Source organism: Pituophis catenifer, unplaced genomic scaffold (genome assembly GCF_029215685.1).
Source record: "Pituophis catenifer annectens isolate HBS135680 unplaced genomic scaffold, rPitCat1.0.hap2 SCAF_14, whole genome shotgun sequence".
Classification (NCBI taxonomy): domain Eukaryota; kingdom Metazoa; phylum Chordata; class Lepidosauria; order Squamata; family Colubridae; genus Pituophis; species Pituophis catenifer.
Genome location: NW_027256894.1, coordinates 21,242,529 through 21,261,466, shown reverse-complemented (window position 1 = coordinate 21,261,466; position 18,938 = coordinate 21,242,529). Strand labels below are relative to the sequence as shown.

Genomic DNA, 18,938 nt, shown 5'->3' with positions numbered 1-18,938 from the left:
ATAAAAACCATTCAGTATTATTTGTTTTAATAACTGGGGTTAGGATTGTTCCCAGTGTGGGATCCTTGGTGCTCACTAAACTTGGTTGTTTTCTTGCAGATGTTTTTTTTCACCCAACTAGATAACATCATCAGCGCTACCATGTTTCCCCAAAAATAAGACCCTCTCTTATATTTTTTTTGAACCCTGAAATAAGCACTTGGCCTTATTTTTGGGGAGGTCTTATTATTTTGGGGCGCGTGGAGCAAGATGGGGCTCCTCTTGCCGTCTTACCTGATTTCCAGCTCTGTGTTTAAATATTTTCGGGGAGGGCTTATTTTCAGGGGGGAGGCTTATTTTAGCGCATGCACTCAAAAGCCCGGTTGGGCTTATTATCAGGGGAGGTCTTATTTTCGGGGAAACAGGGTAGTAGGGAGAGGGGTTGGGGAGGGGGGAGGAGGAGAACTGTGGGGTCCTTGGTGCTTTCTGGGCTTGGTTGTTTCCTTACAGACATTTCCTTACCCATCTAGGTAACATCATCAATATCTTGTTCCCAATCTCTGCCCAAATTATTCCTTTTTGAAGGAATGTTCTAAATTTTCTGTCTAGATCTTTTCCTCAGAAAACCAGCAGAGAGGACAAACATCAGAAGGAGCAGACAGAAGACCCCAAAACATACCAAATTAAGGTGGTCCTTCCCGTAGTTTCCATCTTCACCTGCTAAGATGTATCCCAGCCCTCCTTCCGTGCTTGCTGACTCGCTTCTCATTTATTCTTTGGCTCTTCCACCCCGAACGGTCTGCTGAAGTCAGAAATGAAATCCTTCAGAGACGCAGCTGGTTCATGGATGACCCTCAGAGAGGTCATTTATGATGGACCCTTATTAGCTGACTCCAAAACTTTGTTTGGGGACTATTTTTCTCACTCTCTCCGTTTTTTAACAAAAAGTCCTGCCCCAATTGTGCTCTATCAGCATAGTTTCTCCTTCACGGAGGGTTCACCGGTGCTTACAGAGGTTTCACCTTTGGTCCCAGAAGTCTGAACTGGGAAGGCAATTAAGAGGTAGATTTTTTTAATTTATCTTTTTGCAAAACTTGCAGTCAAGGTGCTTTCTGAAACGATCAAAGAGGACAAATCAAGATCATAAACACGTCTCCATTCCAAAGATGAAGTAGAAAGAGGATCCTAGAATCGTAGGGCTGTAAAAGACCTTGTGTCAGGTTCTGATGTTGTCTCAAATAAATTTCATTCTCAAACGCAAAGACATTCTCCAAACTGTGATTTCCCCAGCACTGACACCTTGGAGGTCTTCTAGTTCAGCCCCTTACCCAAGGCAGGAGTCTTTATACCATCCTGGACAAATGACTTTCCAGTCTTTTCTTGAAGACCTCCAGTGATGGAGAACCCAACTCCAGGAGACGAGCTGTTCCATTGAGTGATTGTCAGGAAATTTCTCCTTAATTCCTGGTCGGATCTCCCTCTGACCAGCTTTCACCCATTATCTCTTTCCTTCCTTCCTTCCTTCCTTCCTTCCTTCCTTCCTTCCTTCCTTCCTTCCTTCCTTCCTTCCTTCCAGAATCATAGGGCTGGAAGAGACCTTGGAGGTCTTCTAGTCCAACCTCCTGCCTATATCCTTCTTATACCATCCCAGAGAAGTGGTTGTCCAATCTTTTTTTGAAAACCTCCACTGATGAAGCTCTTCCATTGATTGATCATTCTTACTATCAGGAAACTCCTCTTCATTTCCAAGTTGGGTCTCCCTCTGACCAGCTTCCATTCATTGCTTCTTCTCCTGCCTTCTGATGCTTTGGAGAGTAAATTGAAGTCCGCTTCCCCATGACAGCCGTTTAAGAATTGTGGCTTATGGGCTCTTGTCATTTCTTTGGGCTCCAGATTGGTCCATTTTCCATTTTTTTTTTTTTCATTGAATTGAGGGGTGGTTTTTTTTCCCCTTCCCCATTTCTTGCCATTTTGTTTTTAAAAAACACATTTCCTGGGCCTGGAAATGAGCTAATAGAAAATTTAGGGTCTCCATTTAAGGTTTTTACAGAACTGCCCTGATTTATATTTCACAAAATCCTGAACAGACAGCCATTGCTATAGGCAATAAAATGTTCCTCTCAAGTTTTTTTTTTTTTTTAATTGCACAATGAAAAATTGGGAGGGTAGAAAATCTTCCAGAGAAAATGTTCCTTCTTTAAGTCTCCTTTGTGCTTTCTTCTGGTGATTTTGTAGTCAGATCCAGGCTGTTTCGTAGCCATGCTACAAAATTGGGTTTGCAACTGCTTTCTTCTGAAATGTTCTTCACCTTCTAACACTCGCTGACAGATCTGGGGATTCTTTGATAAGTCCTTATCCAAATACTCAACAGGCCCAAATTTGTCCACTTCCAAGTCCAGATAATACCAGCCAGCTTCCAACCTACCTAGAGACAAATCCCACCAGAACTTGGCAGAGTCCTCATGTTCCACTTCCTCTCCCTCAAGCAGTGTTCCTTGGAAGATCCTTAGAAGCATTGTCTTCTGGTCTTGGAAGCTCTTTCTGGAAGAGCTTTCCCTCACAGATGGCCCTAAATCTACTAGCCTTTCAGAAGAGCTTGAAGCCCTCAATCTTCAGCCAGGGACTGGGACCAAAGTGTCAGTTACAGGAACTCTTGGATGGGTGTGGGCTCATCGGATATGATCTGAGATTTTTGAGGGAATTGACTTGTTTTGGGGGATTATTGGTTGATTATGTTTTTTATTCCATATGTCATCCAGTGTTCAATTGGAGAGATAGTCAGCCATATAAATTTGAAGATAGATTGGTAGACAAAGGGGCAGCCTCCCTATGTAATATCATAGCATTACTCCAGTGTTCGAATTTAATGTTCCTTAGTGGGTGAAGAGCAACATTGCCTGGACTCCTTGGTGCGCTCTGCATTTGGTGGTGTTTTTTGCAGATGTTTCATTACCCAAGTAGGTAACATCATGAGTGCACTGATGATGTTACCTACTTGGGTAATGAAACATCTAATGACTTGATTATCAGTAGAAGAACATTTTTGTAGCTCAGGGTTGAACTGTGGGGTCCTTGGTGCCCTCTGAGCGTGGTTTTCTTGGAGACGTTTCATTACCCAAACTGATGATGATTACCTAGCTGGGTAATGAAACATCTGCAAAACACCAACCTCAGAGACCCCATTTCTACCCTGTGCTACAAATATTCTCTTCTCTTGCTACGTATTTCCAGAACATGCAAGTGTGCCACCACTTATTTAGGTTTACAAGTGTTTATGTGCATACATGCGTCAGTTATAAACAATTATTTGTTAAAACTTGATGTGTGGGGGTCTTTTGATGGTAATAGTGACCATGGTTTGGGGGGAGGAGGCTGGATTCAAACCTTGTTTTCCCTTCCTTCTCTTGCTTTGAGGGAAGATTCTTTAAGTTATACCTATCTATTTTTCATTTGTTTCCTGTCCAAGGTCAGAAAACAAGAGTACGCTGGGTTGTGTGGTTTATTACCCAATTTTAGCCTTGAAATCTGCAGTCAGAGGCCCTATGAGCTGGAGAAGAGAGTCTGGCGGCAGTGAGTTGCTCAGCCTAGAAATAAAAATGATATTTTCACAGAGATACCTGTCCATGACAAGCCTTCAGTTAGAGGAGTTACTTCTGTAAAGCGAGCCATATGTTTGCTGTCGTGCTAAGTCTACCATGCACGGTCTCTTTATCACACTGTTTTTGAATGGACATCTAAAGGGATTCTTGGAGAACTTAGAGATTGGCCATTTATCAAGTCAGAGGTTGGGTCCAGCTAGCCCTCTTCTGATCATCGCAGCTCTTCAGAATGTCAGGCCTGCTTGGGAGCCCTTCAAAGACAGCTTTTCTGATCTGAATTGTTTGAAAGCTACATGAGATATCAAGACAAACCTGTTGACTCTCATTCCAGTTGGGCCCTCCTGGTTTCTTGATCTCCATTCATTTCCTGATTCTTTTGTGGACATGCCTAAGGAAGCATGCAGACCCTGGTCTCTATTTTGGATTCTCCCAGTGGGTGTCAAAACCTAATGATAATCAAGGGTGCCTCGGCTCAGGTTCTTCAACCTGTTCTAATGCCGTAATGATTTGAGATTCCTCTTTCCAAGCAACGTTTCATTGGAGTTCACATGTGGAACAGGGGCACATGTGTTTTTTGCTGTTCCTCGCAACCAAAATAGCCCATTGGGGTATGGAGGGTCCTAACCAGTGGATCAGGATGGTGTGGGTTGGTCAAAACCGACATCCAAAACAGCTGGAATGCACAAAGAGATTCTTGGTGTCGTGAAATATGTGACAGTATTGGATTGTGTTCCAACTATTAGAAATCAAGTTATAATATTTGACTAGATGGAGTAACCAACTTGATTCAGGAGAAGGATCAGTAACAATAGAGAAACAGAGTTGGAAAGGACCTTGGAGGTCTTCTAGTCCAACCCCCACTCAAGCAGGAGTTTCTGTACCACTTTGGAGAGTTGCTTTAATGTTGGATTTATTTATTTATTATTTATTAATTAAATTTCTATACCGCCCTTCTCCAAAAAGGACTCAGGGCGGTGCACAGCCAAAGTAAAAACAGAGCATACAAAATTTAAAAACAGTATTAAAATAATTAAATATTTTGGCCGTAAATTAAAACAACCCAATTTAAAATCAATTTAAAATTAAACTCAAGCCAGCCCAGCTAGTTGAAATAAATAGGTTTTCAGGGCCCGACGAAAAATCCGGAGGTCTGTTATTGTACGTAACTCTGGGGGGAGGTTGTTCCAGAGGGTGGGTGCCGTCACAGAGAAGGCTCTCCCCCTGGGGGTCGCCAGCCGACATTGTCTGGCGGACAGCACCCTGAGGAGGCCCACTCTGTGCGAGCGTACTGGCCGGTGGGAGGCTATTGGTGGCAGAAGGCGGTCTCGTAGGTACCCTGGCTCTCTTCACAGTTAACCCCCCATATTGCAAAGTTATTTCAGTTTGGAGGTCTTTGTACATTGTTATCTTTTCCAGTTCAGAATAACAGAGTTGGAAGGGAGCTTGGAGGTCTTTTAGTCCAACCCTTGCTCAAGCAGGAGACTTTATACCATTTCAGACAAGTGGTTGTCCAGTCTCTTCTTGAAAACTTCCAGCCATGGAGCACCCACAACTTTGGGATACAAGCCATTCCACAAGTTCATTGTTCTCATTGTCAGGAAATTTCTCCTTAGTTCTAGATTGCTTCTCTTCTAGATTAGTTTCCATCCATTCCTTCTTTTCTTGTCTTCGGTACTTTGGAGAATAGGTTGACCCCCTCTGAGGAAGGTTGGCAGCCCCAACCTTCGTCAAAGGGAAAGTCTTGAAGTTTCTGGATAAGACAAATTGACTACAGATAGTCCTCTGGTCCAGGGTCTCCAACCTTGGCAACTTTAAGACTTGTGGACTTCAACACCCAGAATTCCTCGGCCAGGAATTCTGAGAGTTGAAGTCCACAAGTCTTAAAGTTGCCAAGGTTGGAGACTCCTGGTCTGGTCTAAGGGCATAAATGAGTAAGACAGGAAGGTGTTCCTCTCAAAGTATCTCAAGACCAATCTTATTCTTGATCTGTTAGTTTGATATAAGCAAGGGTGAGAGAGATTGGACCCAAAAGAATATAGTCCCAGCCTGTCTTGGTGACCTCCATTGCAGTTTGTACAACCTGCCTCTTCAGGACACCACATTTTGTAAACAATCCCCGTCTTTATCGTCAACATCTCGTTATCTAAATGTATTGAGATGTTGTTTTTGCGCATTGCCAGATAAATGAAGCCCAGGGTAATAAAAGAAAATGAGATAGTGGCCCTTGTCTCCCATCCAAGGGCTTTCTGAGGATAAATATATTCAAATATATTAATGACACTGAACTTATCAGGGAAGAGCAGTACCAACAATAAAGCATCTGGAAGACATGAAGACCGGGCAGAAAGAAATGAATCTGTTCAGCTTTGGGAAATTAAGATTAAGAAGGAAAGGAGAGGAAGAGAACGGCTCCTGCATATTGAAGAGAAGACAGAAAAGAAATTGTTGGCCGCTATCAGAAGGAGAAACGAAAGTCATCAAGGTTATCACATCAAAGTGGGAAGCGACTAAATGGCAGGTTATATAATCCATTGGTAAATGTTGGGAGGGTGTCAATTTGGATTTTCTACTGGACTTTTTCCCTAAAGAGGTCCACCAAGTTGTCATTTAGACTCTCCAGGTCTACTCAAAGCTTGGAAATTTCAATTTCAAATCTTTATTGTCAGTGCACAACCTATGTACAATGAGATTGGTGGAGCTCCTTCAGTGCACCTTCCCCCCTACAACACAGTACAACTCACAGTGAAGGCAGAAAACCCCTAACCCAATAAATCATATTAACAAAACACTTAGTCCTATTGCACTTGTGTGAACAGGTTCCATGTTGCACTGGCCCTGCAAGTCGATCGTACTATGTAGTTATGATGTTATGTTGCATTCAGGAGTCTGACAGCCCACGGATAAAAACTGTTCTTCAGACTGTTTGTGTGGCTGGTTATACTTCTATAGCTCCTTCCCGATGGTAGGAGGGTAAAGAAGTGATGACCAAGTAGCACCAGCTGCCTGCAATTACTGCAAGTTCGAATCTCACCAGGCTCAAGGTTGACTCAGCCTTCCATCCTTCCGAGGTAGATAAAATGAGGACCCAGATTGTATGAAGGCTATTGCTTAACGCATTGTAAGCCGCCCTGAGTCTCCGGAGAAGGGCGGCATATAAATCGAACCAATAAATAAATAAATGACCAGAGTGAGAGTCGTCCCTAAGGAGTTTCCTCACTCTTCTAAGGCAGCGAGCCCTAATGGTATCAGGGGACAGCTCACAATGTTTTGTGCTCTGTAATGTTTTTCTATCCGCAGCTGTCAAACCGGCATGCCATACCTTGATGTAATAAGTGAGGACGCTTTCTATTGTGGGCCACTAAAAGGAGGTCATCAGTTGTTGTTCCACCCTGTGGACCTTGGAGTTTTTTTTTTGTTTTTTTTTAATTTGATTTATATGTCGCCCTTCTCCGAAGACTCAGGGCGGCTTACAATGTGCTCAGCAATAGCCTTCATCCTTTTGTATATTTATACAAAGTCAGCTTATTGCCCCCACAAACTGGGTCCTCATTTCACCTACCTTAGAAAGGATGGAAGGCTGAGTCAACCTTGAGCCTTGGCGAGATTCGAACCCTGCAGTAATTGCAGGCAGCTGGTCTTAAGCAGCTTAATAACAGGGTGCCTTAAACCCTTGTACTACCAAGGCTCTATTTGGGAGTTGGGATCCAAATGGAATGTATTCAACCATCTCCCCATCCTCATGTAGGTAGATCAAGAAAAGATGTTGGTAATAGGATAAGGAGCTTGCTAGGTCGCCACTCATCCTGAGGCTGCCTGATCGAACAACAGTTTCGGTCGGGAGAGGTCAATAGGATGTTTGGTGGAGTTACGCTGGTAGAACCTTCCCTGCTGATGTCTTCTGATGCAACCCCAAAGTTAGCTCAGCTCCTGTGTTGCATAGGAGAACTGGGGTGGGGAGAAGGTCCTCTTGCAGTAGGAAATAGTTGGGCTTTTTCTTCTTTTTCTGTGTGTAAATCAGAACTATGTTCCTCTGAATGTTCAAAATGAAATGAAGTCCACTTTGGGAATTCATCATCCTGTTGGATGAATCACCTAAAAGTATAGGTCTTGTTATATCAAGGGATCACAAGTACGCTCTTCCTCTCCCTTTGGTGGAAGATTAGCTCTCCATCAAGAAGCTATCCGTGAAACATTTCATTCCAGCATCCGTTGAAGTTCTCTTCAATATAATGAGCTTTGAATTTCATCTTAATTAGACCCCTTAGATTTCTTTAATAATCTTGATGACACTATTTTGCTTGGCAAGTGATGTTTCTACTTCCTCTCTTCCTTCCTTTCAGTGTCTCTCTCTCTCTCTCTCTCAACAACACAGAGACTACAATAGATGTGATTCCTAAGGAACATAACAACTATCGGTCTTAACAAGAGGACCCCATAAACGTTCTAAGTGTGTGTGAAACTGTGCACACACATACACACCAAAAAACAATAGATCCCAATTGCTGCTCCGTTCCACTTGTCAGGCTGTAAAATAGTCTAGAGTAGTATCTACTACGCTGTTCTGATTCAGAATCATTAGGAAGTTTATTAACCTGTCTGAAGCTGTGTTTCTTCCCTCTCCTTTCTCCCTCTCCTAAAAGGAAAATGCCTGTTCTTTCTTTTCCGTTTTTTGCAAAAACAACATCCCCTTATCAGCAAGATGACAGGTCTAAATGAACATAACAAGAGGAAAAAGATGTTTTGTGAAACCAGGTTTTTTTTTCCCCTTCTCTGATTCTTTGGATATGTAAGGTAGATAAGAGGCAGTGGCATTCCAGATGTTATTTGAGGGAATTAAACCCCAGTAAGATACCAGCTCAGAGGGCAGTTATCAATGCATTTGTTATCATTTGGGATAGCTTATCAAGTTATCATTTGCATGGATGTTGGATAGCTCCATCACTACTCAGTGGAGAAGAGTGTAGGTGCCTTTACCTGATTTAATAAGAGCAATGATCTTATTTCACCAAGAGCCTTGGTGGTGCAGTGGACTAAAGTGCTGTTAAATAGCACTTAGCTGCCAGCTGCCTGCAATTACTGCGAGTTCGAATCTCACCAGGCTCAAGGTTGACTCAGCCTTCCATCCTTCCGAGGTAGGTAAAATGAGGACCCGGATTGTGGGGGCAATAAGCGGACTTTGTATAAAAAAAACACCGCTTGGGGGGGCCGAAAGCCCTACTAAGCAGGTATATACAAAAGTATGAAGGCTATTGCTTAACGCATTGTAAGCCGCCCTGAGTCTCCGGAGAAGGGCGGCATATAAATCGAACCAATGAATGAATGAATGAATGAATGAATGAATGAATGAATGAATGAATGAATGAATAATAAATAAATAGATAGATAGATAGATAGATAGATAGATAGATAGATGGATGGATGGATGGATGGATGGATGGATGAAAAAGTAAGCCACTCACTGCTTATATTCTTACATCTCCAATTCAGAGTTTTCTCTGTGAACATCAGTGTCTTGTTGGTACTTCGGGATTGTCAGGGCCATGCCTCCTGCAGAAATTGAAGCAGTACATCTCTGTCAAGCGAAGAAAAAAAAATCTACGCAGACACCAGGAAAGCAATGTACATAGTCAAGAGCCATAAATAGCGTTCGGCAGCCTCCATCCCTCCAAACCTCAAACAGGAACATGCTGCTTCCACCCGTCCCCGGCCGTAAAAAGGAATAGCCACAGCGAATGCTGAACATGTACATCACAATGGAGATAAGCGTGGCTCCTGGGGCCGCAGATCAGAATCGGGACAATAGGCAATATCAACACAACGCAATCCTTTGTAACAGCTTGAGCGACGTAAAATATGGAGGTCCCAGAAGTCATAGGGCATCACGTGTTAGCATCCCTCCGATAAGGCGAAGGAGCTGTCGTATGATTGTGAGGCTTGACAAAGCCATCACTTCTGCCAGATTATTTGATATACCAGACACAACAGGATCCCTGAACAGGGTTTCTCGGAGAACATAAGCAGTCGCTCAACCTCGTGTTATTTAGCGTGTGATGAGAACATGACAAAGAGAAGTAAAACCACACACAAACACAATCCACATAATTATATCCAGAACTGGATGTCCAGTTCAGCTATCCTCTGGTGTTGCTTCGTGCTGATCTTCTAAAGAACCAGAGAACGTGTGTCGTGGGTAGCCTTTTACTTTTACTTTACTTTTATTTAATTTGTATACCGCCCTTCTCCCGAAGGACTCAGGGTGGTAAACAGCCAACAATAAAATACATACATACAAAATTTAAAAAACAGAACTAAAATCGAATTAAATAATTTGGCCCAGACAGATTAAAACCCCAATCAATTTAAAACAGATTTAAACTTTGAAAATTAAAAGATATTGAAAATATTAAAATATTAAAATTGTTTAAAAATTGTTTAAAAAGAGGGAGAAAGTTAGGCCAGGCCCGCCTGGTGAAATAAAAAGGTCTTTAGAGCGTGGCGGAAGGTGCGCAGATCCGGGATCCTCCGTATCTCCGGGGGGAGCTCGTTCCAGATAGTAGGTGCCCCCACAGAGAAGGCTCTCCCCCTGGGGGCTGCCAGTTGACATTGTTTGGCCGACGGCACCCAGAGGAGCCCCTCTCTATGAGAGCGTATCGGCCGGTGGGAGGCTATTGGTGGTAGTAGGCGGCCCCGCAAGTACCCAGGTCCTGAGCCATGGAGCGCTTTAAAGGTGGTAACCAAAACACAACATGTTTAATAGTTTGCATATCAGCACCACAATCGCAACAAGGGGAATCTTTCCATCCCCACTGATACAGGGCAGAGGCACCGTCTTCTGGTGTCACATCTAATTTTGTCCAGATTTGTCGATTTGGGTGGGGAAAACCTTGGGTCCGGCAGAGTCGAGTTAGTGTCAGGATTCCAAGTAACAGACCTAATGAAATCAAAACTCCGAGGCCTGTAGTCTCCTCAAAGTAAGAATTTATTGTGAATTATTATTTATTTATTATTAGCACAGCTGGTGAAAACCCAACTGTCAACTCACAAAGCATCCCTGGCCTGCTCTCGAGTTGCCATAGGCAAGGGGGATGGGAAATACAGGTTCTCACCGAATACAGGTATGGGCCAGGTTGGGACAATGATTAAATTTGATTCCATTTTGATTTAAAGAAGATAGAAATGTTTCCAAGAAAGTTAGGGGAGGATGATGACTCCAGGCTAATCCTGTGCTTGATCCAGTGGTGAAATGTAAAATTTGTTAGTACCAGTTTGTGGGCGTGGCTTGGGGGGTAATGTAACTGGGTGGGTGTGGCCAACTTTTTTTTTTTTTACTTTTAAAACCATTTTTTCTACAACCTCTTCGGCTGAAGAGGTTGTAAAAAAATGCTTTTAAAAGCCTCTGACAATCCCAGCTGAGTTGCCTGATCGGCAGAGGCTTTTTTTTCTTTTAAAAGCCTCTGCAGATCAGGCAACTCAGCTGGGATCATCAGAGGCTTTTAGAAGCATTTTTTCTACAACCTCTTCGGCCAAAGAGGTTGTAGAAAAAATGCTTTTAAAAGCCTCTGATGATCCCAGCTGAGCCGCGCGATCATCAGAGGCTTTTTTTTTTTACTTTTAAAAGCATTTTTTCAGCCGAAGAGATTGTAGAAAAAATGCTTCTAAAAGTAAAAAAAAAAAGCCTCTGATGATTGCGCAGCTCAGCTGGGCATGTTTGGGAGGCAGGGATTTTTGCTACCGGTTCTCCGAACCACTCGCCTCCATCGCTACCGGATCGGGCGATCCGGTCTGAACTGGGAGCATTTCACCCCTGGCTTGATCCCACCTCTCTGCCAGACTGGGTGTTTACCAACAGGTTGTAAGTCCCTTTTTTCCCCAAGGCCGTTGTCTTCAAATGGTTGCTAAATGAATTTATAATTTGAGGACTATTTGTATTTAATTAACATTTTGATTAATGTATTGAACCAATTAACCAGCGGAATGACTTTCTTTCAGAAGTTGTAGGTACTTCATCACTGGAGGTTTTTAAGAAGAGAGTGGACAGTCTGAAACACTATAGGGTCTCCTGCTTGAGCAGAAGGTTGGACTAGAAGACCTCCAAGGTCCCTTCCAGCTCTGTTTTGCTTGATTGGTTGGTTGGTTGGTTGATTGATTGATTGATTGATTGATTGATTGATTGATTGATTGATTGACTGATTGAATACACGAGCAAGCTCCCTGGTTCCTCACCCTTGTTTTCTTTCTTCTCTCCTGTCTCCTCTGCAGGTAAAAGATAGGATGGTGGCGGGGAAGTGGAGCATGTATTGCCCAATCTTGGCCTGTTGGCAGCCGATTCTCATCTTGATGTTGGGATCCATCCTCTCAGGCTCTGCCACGGGTTGCCCACCCCGCTGTGACTGCTCTGCCCAGGAACGCTCGGTGACTTGCCACCGGAAGCGATACATGACTGTTCCTGAGGGCATCCCCACCGAGACCAAACTGTTGGATTTGGGGAAAAACCGCATCAAGACTCTGAACCAGGATGAGTTTGTCAATTTTCCTCACTTGGAGGAGTTGGAGTTAAACGAGAATATTATCAGTGGCATTGAGCCCGGGGCTTTCAATAACCTCTTCAACCTCAGGACTCTTGGTCTTAGGAGCAATCGGCTCAAACTTATCCCCCTTGGGGTGTTTACGGGACTCAGCAACCTCACCAAGTTGGACATTAGTGAGAACAAAATTGTGATTCTTCTGGATTATATGTTCCAGGACTTGTACAACCTCAAGTCTTTGGAGGTTGGGGACAATGATCTTGTCTATATTTCCCACCGGGCTTTTAGTGGCCTCAACAGCTTAGAACATCTGACCTTGGAGAAATGCAACTTGACCTCCATCCCTACGGAAGCCCTTTCTCACTTGCATGGCTTAATTGTGCTACAGCTGCGTCACCTGAATATTAACGCCATCAGGGATTACTCCTTTAAGAGGCTGTATCGACTTAAAGTCCTGGAGATTTCACATTGGCCCTATCTAGACACCATGACATCCAACTGCCTGTATGGACTCAACCTGACATCTCTGTCCATCACCCACTGCAACCTGACATCAATACCTTACGTCTCCTTGAGGCACCTGGTCTATCTCAGGTTTCTGAACCTGTCCTACAACCCCATTGTCAGCATCGAAGGCTCCATGCTTCACGACCTACTCAGGCTTCAGGAGATACAGCTGGTTGGGGGACAACTCTCTGTGGTGGAACCGTACGCCTTCCGGGGCCTGAACTACTTGCGGATCTTGAACGTTTCAGGGAATCTTCTGAATACACTGGAAGAATCAGCCTTCCACTCTGTGGGGAATCTGGAAACCCTTATCATAGATAACAATCCTTTGGCCTGTGACTGCCGACTTCTCTGGATCTTCCGACGTCGCTGGAGGCTGAACTTCAATAAGCGGCAGCCTACCTGTGCCACACCTGAATTTGTCCAGGGGAAACAGTTCAAGGATTTTTCTGAGGCGCTCCTGCCAAACTACTTCATTTGTCGCCGGTCGCGGATACGGGACCGCAAACCCCAGCAGATCTTTGTGGACGAGGGCCACACCGTGCAGTTCATCTGCCGTGCAGATGGAGACCCACCTCCGGTCATCATGTGGCTGTCGCCAAGGAAGCACCTCATCTCGACCAAAACCAACGGGCGGCTCACCGTCTTCCCCGATGGCACTCTGGAGGTGCGTTACGCCCAGATTCAGGACAATGGCACCTACCTATGCATCGCCAGCAACGCCGGAGGCAATGACACCATGCTGGCTCACCTGCACGTCCGCAGTTATTCCCCCGACTGGCCCCACCAACCCAATAAGACCTTCGCTTTCATCTCCAACCAGCCAAACGAGAGCGATGCCAACAGCACGCGTGCCACCGTGCCTTTCCCCTTCGACATCAAGACCCTCATCATCGCCACCACCATGGGCTTCATCTCCTTCCTGGGAGTCGTGCTCTTCTGCCTGGTGCTTCTCTTCCTTTGGAGCAGAGGCAAAGGGAACACCAAGCACAATATCGAAATCGAGTACGTCCCACGGAAATCCGATGCGGGCATCAGTTCCGCTGCCGATGCGCCGCGCAAGTTCAACATGAAAATGATCTGAGGGTGAAGAACTGGCGAACAGAGACACCACTACTAAGGACGGGCAGTGTTTCTTTTTATCAAACGATGACGACGGTGACTACAAACAGTCAACACAAATGCCAACCTCTCTTCTCTCCACTCAGCTCTCCCAGCCCCCTCCTTCTCTCCCCACAATCCCGCATCACTTCCTCCTCCTCCTTGTCCTCCTTTGTGAAAATGTTCTGCTGACGTCTCCAGAATCTTCCCCTGTTTGTAGGACACAACCCTGATGGACTCCTGTGTCGATCTTAAAAAGACAGCAGCAAACTGAAAAAAAACAAAAATTCAAAACAACAAACCATAAAAAGTTACATACTTCCTCTGTAACTTTTGATTTCAATAATTACGGATTTTTATGAAAACTTGAAATAATAAAAAGAAAAAACCTATTTCCTATAGCTAGTTGGAATGCAACATCTTGACTTTTTGATCTGTGCGCTTCCTTTTCTTTTGGTCCTTCCTTTCAAACCTGGATCAAAGTGGCTTTCTGATACAGTTCAGATAGAAATAAGGATTACCTGTTGATAATGAAGGAACCTCAAGGGGATGTGATTTATAGATAATGTACCCCTTAAGGGGATATAATTTATTAGTGTTCTGTCTCTCTTGAACCGTTGATTTTGATTTGAGTTTCTTGAATTGAATTAATTGCTAAGACATAGTATGGGTATCCAAGAAGAAAGGATGATATGTCCATATTAAATACCTGGAACCAATTGCATTCCAGATGTTGCGATGGAATCCCAACATCTTCATCCACTATAGCAGGAGATGTTGGGAGCTGCATATCTGGGCCTCCTCCGATATCAGTGGGCAAATTTCTTGGAATGATGCTGTAGGAATAGAAACCTCCGGTTTGTATGATGCTAGGTTCAGCAACATTTGAAGAACCAGAGGTTCCTTGACCTTTTTATTCTCAATGATGTTTCTGCTCTCTTGTCAAGGAATTCTTCATCCCGATGGAGATCACCTTCAGGGTATCCCTATTCCATCAGGCCAGATTAAATTCCATAGGGGAGAATAGTACTATGGTGGTAGAACATCTGCTTTGCATGGTCAAAGCCCCAGCTTTGATCTTCCAGTTAAAAGGACCGGGTGACAAGGGATGAGAAATATCTCCATAGCTTGAGACCTGGGTGAGCCACAGTCTGAACAGGCAACAATGAACTAAATGAATGAATGATCTGATCTGCAATAGCCAAGCTACCTTTGGACCTTCATGGTCTCTGCTATGGATTTTGGAGAGTTTTTCAGGTGATAGCATCATGCCAAAGACCATGATTTCAAGATGCTGTACTTGCCATGTTCCCATCTGGTGAGAGAGTATTTGCATCTCCAGATGTTCCTGATCTTCCACTCTTAACGGTTCTCACCTAACATAATCAATGGGGTGGGACACTGGTAGCTTGGGCAATGTTTGGAGGACTAACTTCTCTAGTTATATCCTACAGCAAAAAATAAGTTTGGGATCCTATATGAGTCCAGGGGGGGAGGTCTTTGGTACTCTCTGAGGTTGGTAGTTTTCTTGAAGACATTTCATGACCTAGCTAGATCACCAATGCCAAAACGGAGTGGCGTTTCCTCAGAGCAAACCTCATTCCTTTGCAGTACTGACGATGTTACCTAGTTGGGTCATGAAACATCTGCAAAGAAACAACCAACCTCAGGGAGCACCAAAGACCCCCACATTCAACCCTGAGCTGCAAATATTCTCTTCTATTAATACCCCAATTGGTTAGCATCGCTAACCTCCTTGGATGCATGTCCAGATCCATGTCCAAACTTAGAATTCCTACTACCCTGTTTCCCCGAAAATAAGACATCCCCTGATAATAAGCCCAATCGGGGTGCACTAAAATAAGTGCATGCACTAAAATAAAAGCCTGTAGTACAGTGGGCTAAAGCACTGTTATTAACATCTGCTGCTTGCAATTACTGCAAGTTCGAATCTCACCAGGCTCAAGGTTGACTCAGCCTTCCATCCTTTCAAAGATAGGTGAAATGAGGACCCAGTTTGTGGGGGCAATAAGCTGACTTTGTATAAATATACAAAAGTATGAAGGCTATTGCTTAACGCATTGTAAGCCGCCCTGAGTCTCCGGAGAAGGGCGGCATATAAATTAAAGCAAAAAATAATAATAATAAATAAGCCTCCCCCCGAAAATAAGCCCTCCCTGAAAATATTTAAACGCAAAGCTGGAATTCAGGTAAGATGGCAAGAGGAGCACCATCTTGCTCCATGCGCCCCAAAATAATAAGACCTCCCTGAAAATAAGGCCAAAAAAAAAATAAGACACTTATTTTCGGGGAAACATGGTAGCATCATACAGAATTACACATCCAGCCAACTTTTGACCCGATACCAGTTCCTTCTGCTTGCCAGGTGCAGATTAATGGGAAAACGGTGCTTTTCTCCATTAAACAAAAAAGACTTTTTTTAAATAAAAAAAAAAGGAGAAGAAGAAAAAAGAGAGAGAAATGTTAATGTAATAACCGAGGAACCTTTTTTGTGGCTTCCATTAACCTTGCTTGCTTGGCCTGAATTTTCCATTTCAGCCCTGGAAGTCTCAAGACACCCATTCTGCAATTGCGAGCTGCAAATGACTCAGCCTGTTCCAGAGAGGAACAAAATAAGCTTGGTCTTTCTCAGCGCATTTCCCCATTGATAAAAGCAGCCATTTGGCCAGGCGCAAAACAGCATTGCTGGTCTTTCAAAAGGATCCAGGAAGCTCTGGAAATTTGGTAGCGCTTCAAATGTAGCCGAGGGTCCTTGTGACCTATGGGGGAAAGAGCTGACATTAAGGCCCAGCTTGTGGGTGCTGTGGGCTTCAAAAGTTTTAGCAAGGGGTTCTCTGCCCGGTTGCTGGGTGGGCGTGGCCATGGTGGGCATGGCCTAGTCAGCCTCCTGCACCATGGCATGGGGGAGCATTTTAGCTCTCCCTGGGCTCCGGAGGCCTTCCTCAAGCCTCCGGGAGGGCGAAAGCGGCCTCCCCAGGCTCTGGAGGCCCTCTGGAGGCCAGAAACAGGGCCATTTCTGGCCTTCAGAACTTCCTGAACTTCCGGTAGGCCCATTTTTTGCCCTCCTCGAGTTTCCGTGCACACCCTGCACTGACCTGCATCCAAAACAGGCCGTGTGGGGATGCCTGGGAGGGGAGGGGTGGGAGGGACCATCCGGGAGTGGGATTTGGGGGTTGTCCAAACTGCACAGAATCTTAGCTAGAGGTTCTCCCCAGCTCACCCCTGGGGTGCCATCAAAAGAGGCTAAACCAAGATTTTTTTTCTCCAGCCTGATTGCCTTTGCAGGAAGTATGTTCGATTTAGTTTGACCTTCCGTGCCTGTTTCTCCCTGGTGTGTTTCTTCTGCGTTACAAGAGCAAACGATGTTGCCCAGAGAAAGTGCATTTAGAGACAGTCTTGGACTGTAGAAGCTTCTCTGGGTTCACCCCTTCTGAGGAGGGAGTCAAAAGGAATTGTCGTAGGTGGGGCGACTATATTTAGCATCTCAGTCAGGGCGGGTGTGTTTTGCTTAACAGAACCTGTAGGAAATGCAGCCTAAAGCAGAAGCTGAAGGAGAACCCAACCAGAGGGACAAATATTAGGAATGCTCTGTATACTGGTAGATTTGGAGGTAGCCTGGTTGAAGTAAGGTCATTCCCAAGGAGAACGAAATGAATGTGTTTTGAAAATTTGGGGAACACAACATAGATTACTAACACCTGGTGGCTTGGGCTAGGGATAGACAGGATGGCTTCTGTCAGAGTCAAGATGGCGACTCTCAAAACTGTCAAGATGGCTTCTGTGACCAGATGGTGAAGGCCATCATCTTGGATTCCACATCTCCTATGGACATCACTGAGCCATCATGAAAAATGGGGAGAGCTTTCCATTTCTCTGATCTTCTCCAGCCAAGCAATACCATCTTTGGGGGTTGAAGGGTTAACATTTATCTATTAAGTGGTCTCTCAATTCCAGAATTGCAGATCGTGACCCTCTCTTGGTCCTGCTCCTGCAGCCTCTCATCCCCCAGAGTGAAATCTGATTTTGTGTCATAAATTGCCTCGGAGCAATGGATTGATTCTGCTCAGGAAAATCCATTTCTGTCTCTTTTTTTTCCCTGCAGGTGCCTAGATTACAAAAAGATACCCCTTTCCTTAATGAGTTGAATTGATTACAAGTAATTTGTGTTCGAATCCATCACAGTTCTTGAGAGTTGTTTAGATGGTCGTCAATTTGCCATCACAATTGGGGAGCAGAATCTCCATTGCTAAGCGAAGTGGTTGCTAAGGGAGTTTTTTTTCCTGATCTCATAGCCTTTTTTTGCCACGGTTGTTAAGCAGATCACCACAGTCATTAAGTGGATCATGCAATTGTTAGGTGAATCCAGCTTGCCCTGTTGATTTGCTGGTGGGAAGTTGGTCATAAGCTTGCGACCCTGTGACACTGCAACCATCGTAAATACATGCTGGTTTCCAAAAAGTGCCCAGATTTTGATCACATGATCCTGAGGATATGTTCTGCCCCAGCTATGGACCCCAAAGAACACAGCGCACACAAAGTTTGTACAAAACTTAATTTACTAAAATAACTCAGTCTTTTTCAAAACAAAGGCTGTTATTAAACTTTCTTAACAGCCTACAAGAAACCAAAGATAAAGTAATCACAATCTTACTAAGGTTGGCAGAAAGCCCAGAAGCAATTTGCAGAGAATCCAGACACGAAGGAGAGTGAACTAAAGTTGTTCCCTACAAATTGCTTCAGTTGGCGTTCCTCCTTAAATAGGCTAAGGGAGTGGCCATTTAGCCCCAAACCTTACTCTTGAGGAGACCTCCTCCTGAGGAGCCACTCCTGCCTTTTGGCTGCTCTGCGCGCCCGTGCATCGAGAAGAGGCTCCTCCTCTTCTTCCTCTTCACTTATAGGAGCTTCTGGAGGTTCTGAAGGCCCTGGCTGAATCCCCGCCTCTGGCACCACATCTTCTCCAGCCTCCTCATTGTCTCACTCGATTGCCAGCTGCACAGGCTGCTGGCACAGCACCACACCAGCCTCCTCACTGTCAAAATCAGCTACAATCCGCACAGGCTGCTGACGGGCCACAACAGGATGCCACAACAGTCGTAAGTGCAAGGAGAGGTTGTGAGTCATTTTTTTCAGTGTCATTGTAACTGCGAACAATCGCTCAATGAATGGTGGTAAGTCGATAACTGCCTGCCAATATAAAATCTTTCTG

The 18,938-nt window shown here is 44.5% G+C and overlaps 1 protein-coding gene across 2 annotated transcripts in view; it reads left to right on the top strand.

The window, feature by feature from the left end:
- The window catches only part of LINGO1 (leucine rich repeat and Ig domain containing 1), an 87,044-nt gene extending 72,988 nt beyond the window's left edge, over nt 1-14,056 (top strand). For both annotated transcript variants that reach the window (XM_070953457.1, XM_070953458.1), the window contains exon 2: nt 11,838-14,056. In XM_070953457.1, coding sequence (XP_070809558.1) covers nt 11,838-13,694 — 1,857 coding nt within the window. In that variant the 3' untranslated portion in view covers nt 13,695-14,056. The remainder of the gene's footprint in view (nt 1-11,837) is intronic.
- The last annotated feature ends 4,882 nt before the right edge of the window (nt 14,057-18,938 follow it).